At 36.9% G+C, this 3,266-nt stretch overlaps 1 protein-coding gene and 1 long non-coding RNA gene across 3 annotated transcripts in view; one reads left to right on the top strand and one right to left on the bottom strand.

The window, feature by feature from the left end:
* The window catches only part of LOC106873617 (NADPH oxidase 1), a 66,854-nt gene extending 65,821 nt beyond the window's left edge, over window positions 1-1,033 (bottom strand). The window contains exon 1 of the mRNA XM_014921063.2: window positions 647-1,033. Within this exon, the coding sequence (XP_014776549.1) occupies window positions 647-691 (45 nt within the window). The 5' untranslated portion in view covers window positions 692-1,033. The remainder of the gene's footprint in view (window positions 1-646) is intronic.
* Window positions 1,034-1,044: 11 nt separating this feature from the next.
* LOC128250477 (uncharacterized) overlaps window positions 1,045-3,266 on the top strand; it is a 52,149-nt gene continuing 49,927 nt past the window's right edge. For both annotated transcript variants that reach the window (XR_008266499.1, XR_008266498.1), the window contains exon 1: window positions 1,045-1,201. This is a non-coding gene — a long non-coding RNA (uncharacterized LOC128250477). The remainder of the gene's footprint in view (window positions 1,202-3,266) is intronic.

Raw genomic sequence — 3,266 nt, 5'->3', positions numbered from 1 at the left:
TTTTTTTTTTTTTTTTTATAAAGAATGCCAGCAAGAATGATGTTCAAAGCAAAAATTCCAAAGACCGTCCAAAAAATTGCATTGTTAAAAACAAACCAGCAAAAAGTTAGTGTGCAGTTTAAAATTTCACGCTAAAAGGAATAAGTCGAACGAAATCTAGTACTTTTTGTTTACCTATTTCAGGCGCTCATTGACTACAGTTGATTGATAGTGTAAAAACTACTACCTCAATAAAGTTATGCATTAACTATCAAAAATAAAAATCCAGAACATTATATAATTGCTACCAAATTAAATCTTAGCACGAGCTTCCTTCAACACTTACATGTTGGATTGATTTGTCAGAAATAGCAACCAAATCTCTCAAACTCAACCTTATCACCTTAAAAAGGAAACGGAAACACTGGATAATCTGGTCCGAGAAACACTATACCTGAACCTACCTGACGAAAACAAAACAATCGGCGATCAAGGACAGAATGCTTTTAATCATGGGTCTGATCAATCTGATCTCACCTGGGGCTAAATAAGTTATTACTACTATCTAGAATGTAAACAAAAACATCACAAGTTCTCAAAATATTATGGAATACGTTAAAATAGAAAGAAAAGTAGACATTATCAACAAATAATGACAATAACTTACAATCATTAACCATCTTGGTCCTTCGTTAACCAATGTTTTGTTCATTTTTACCGTAAGACTGAGGGCATTAAGTGACGAGTGAGCTATATTAAATCTGTTGAATATATAGCCTACTACGTCCGTCTGCCTTTGTGAAAGTGTGAATGTGCTAGTGTGTATATGTGTACGTGTGTGCGCACGCACTCTGATTACACTTCGTTTTATTTTTTTATTTCATGTATACACACTATTGTTCTATGCGTGTGTGTGTGTGTGTGTGTTAGCGCGCGCGCGTTGTGTTGTATACGTGTGATTGCAATCGCCAATAATGACACTCCTAGCTAATTTCACTGTATTTGTCACAGGGAGTGACTGTTCTTATGCTTCTTGTGTATTTTTTTTTTTTTTTTTTTTTTTTTTTTTTTTTTTTTTAAGTTTCAGCTCAGAGCTGCGGCCATGCTGATGCACCAGGCAATAAATATTTATGTTTGAAAAGAAATAGTTTTGTTCTAAAAACGGCGTGATGGTCAATAGATCATGTATGTGATTAGATGAGCTGATCAAAGGAGATAACTGGTAAACAATACATTTTTGCTTACAAAAATATAAAGGTATTTGAGAATTCGTTATGAGCAACACCTAATCGGATATAGGCGCAAGAGGTATTATAATTTGTTCCGAGTTATATTAACCAAATAGAAGGTATCTGTAGACTATAAAATAAGAATCCCAGGATTTTCCATCTGACAGCTGGTTGTATGTGTGTGTGTGTGTGTGTGTGTGTGTGTGTGTGTGTGTGTGTGCGTGTGTGTGTGCGCGCGAGAGAGAGAGTGTGACAGAGAAAGAGAGTGAGAGAGACAGACTGACAGATAGACAGAGACGTAGTTTTAGTATCAGTTAATCATTTTATTTCTAGTTTCAGGATTTGACGAATGGTCATGTTTGGATGCTAGGTTCAAGAGTTTAGTCCTACAGTTCTCACCTTTTGCCTTCATTGACTTGTTTTCCATGTCTGTGCCTACTCAGGTCTTTTCCTGATGCAACATACATCAGATGTCTTTTCAAATTATGGAATGCTGATCATGCTCCCTGCGCCCTTATTTCCAGGCACAACTTACCATCCCAGGATGGTCATGGTATATATATATATATAGAGAAAGTTTGCCTGTCTCAATGCACCAGCATGTCTTTTACACTTTGTCATCTTGCTTACCCACAATAAATATACACGACCACAATGCCAGATTCACTTGGCTTCTGCACTTGTTTTAATGCATTTACCACAACAGGCACAATTCGACTAGAAATTTTTCCAATTTTGAATGTTCTTCAATCTTCGCATAGTGAACATTCCTGCAAGATTCTCTCAGAGGGGAGTGATGTAGCAAATAGCTACCAACTTTCTAAACTAGGATTTGAAACCGAATCCACTGTTTCCTACAAGTCCTCAGCCTATTGTTCTAGCCTGTTGCACTAGGATTTTTATGGGAAGGAACTAACTTCTTTAACCTTCTCATGTTAAATATAGGTCAGGGTTGATCAAGGAGGAACAATCTTTTATTTTAGCTTGACCTAGTTTGGATAAGAATAATATAAGATAAGCATTCATTCTGTTTGGTTGCTATTTCTAAACTTCTTCATTCTTCCTTCTGTCCAGTGCCAATGGAAAAGCAAAATCTTTATGCAAGGGACAATACAACCCTTACAGTGTGCTTTCTCTCTCTTGTAGTCAGATGAAAATTGCTGCCAGACACAATAGACCATAGAACTAAAAACAAGTCAATGAAGGCACAAATATTACGGTTCATGAGTGTAGCTGAGTGTTGACATAGATGCATGTATGAATGTTGATTATTATTATTATAATTGTTATTATTATTCTTTTTATCACAGGTTTTGTTGGAACTCCTAGAATCTTGCATGCTATCTGCAGCCTACGGTACCATGCTATCCATTCTTTCCAGCTATCAAATACTTGCCTGATTATTTTGGTCATGCCAAAGAGGCAAACTTTTTGTAACAGCTCTACTGGGCACTCTATTCCAATTTCCTTTATATTCCTTTTGATGCCTTCTGATACTGTCCCCAAGGATCCCAACAATAATTCGCACTATTGTCACCTTCATTTTCCATAGCCATGCTATTTCATACTTCTGTTTTTTGCCTTCCTTCTTGACTATTCATGGGTCAAAGGGGCATCCAACATCAACTATACAGCACATGTGGTTCATCTTGTCCACCACCACTAGGTCCAGTTTGTTATGCTCTAGCACAGGGGTCTCCAAAAGTTTTAGACCATCGACACCTTCATGGAACCCTTGACCTCTCATTGATCCCAAAGTATATACAAGAAAATAAATAATAATTAAGTAAATGTGCATTTATCAATCCCTTGAATAGTCCCATTGACCCCTGAGGGTCGATATTGACCACTTTGGAGACCCCTGATCTGTTTGGATTGGGAAATCCCAGAGGATTTTACTAGTCTCTGACTCTGCCACTCTCTATGGTTTTTGGAAAAGAGAAAGAAGTTATTTAGAGTGTAAACACACACTAGACTAGCATAGATAGTGTGAATATAAGTACTAATCTTAATATATAAAACAGAGTTTGTGCGCGCGCGTGTGTGTGTGTGTGTGTG

This window comes from Octopus bimaculoides, chromosome 21, assembly GCF_001194135.2.
Source record: "Octopus bimaculoides isolate UCB-OBI-ISO-001 chromosome 21, ASM119413v2, whole genome shotgun sequence".
NCBI lineage: Eukaryota > Metazoa > Mollusca > Cephalopoda > Octopoda > Octopodidae > Octopus > Octopus bimaculoides.
The sequence above is the reverse complement of the archived record's forward strand: the minus strand, read 5'-3'. Positions and strand labels throughout refer to the sequence as shown.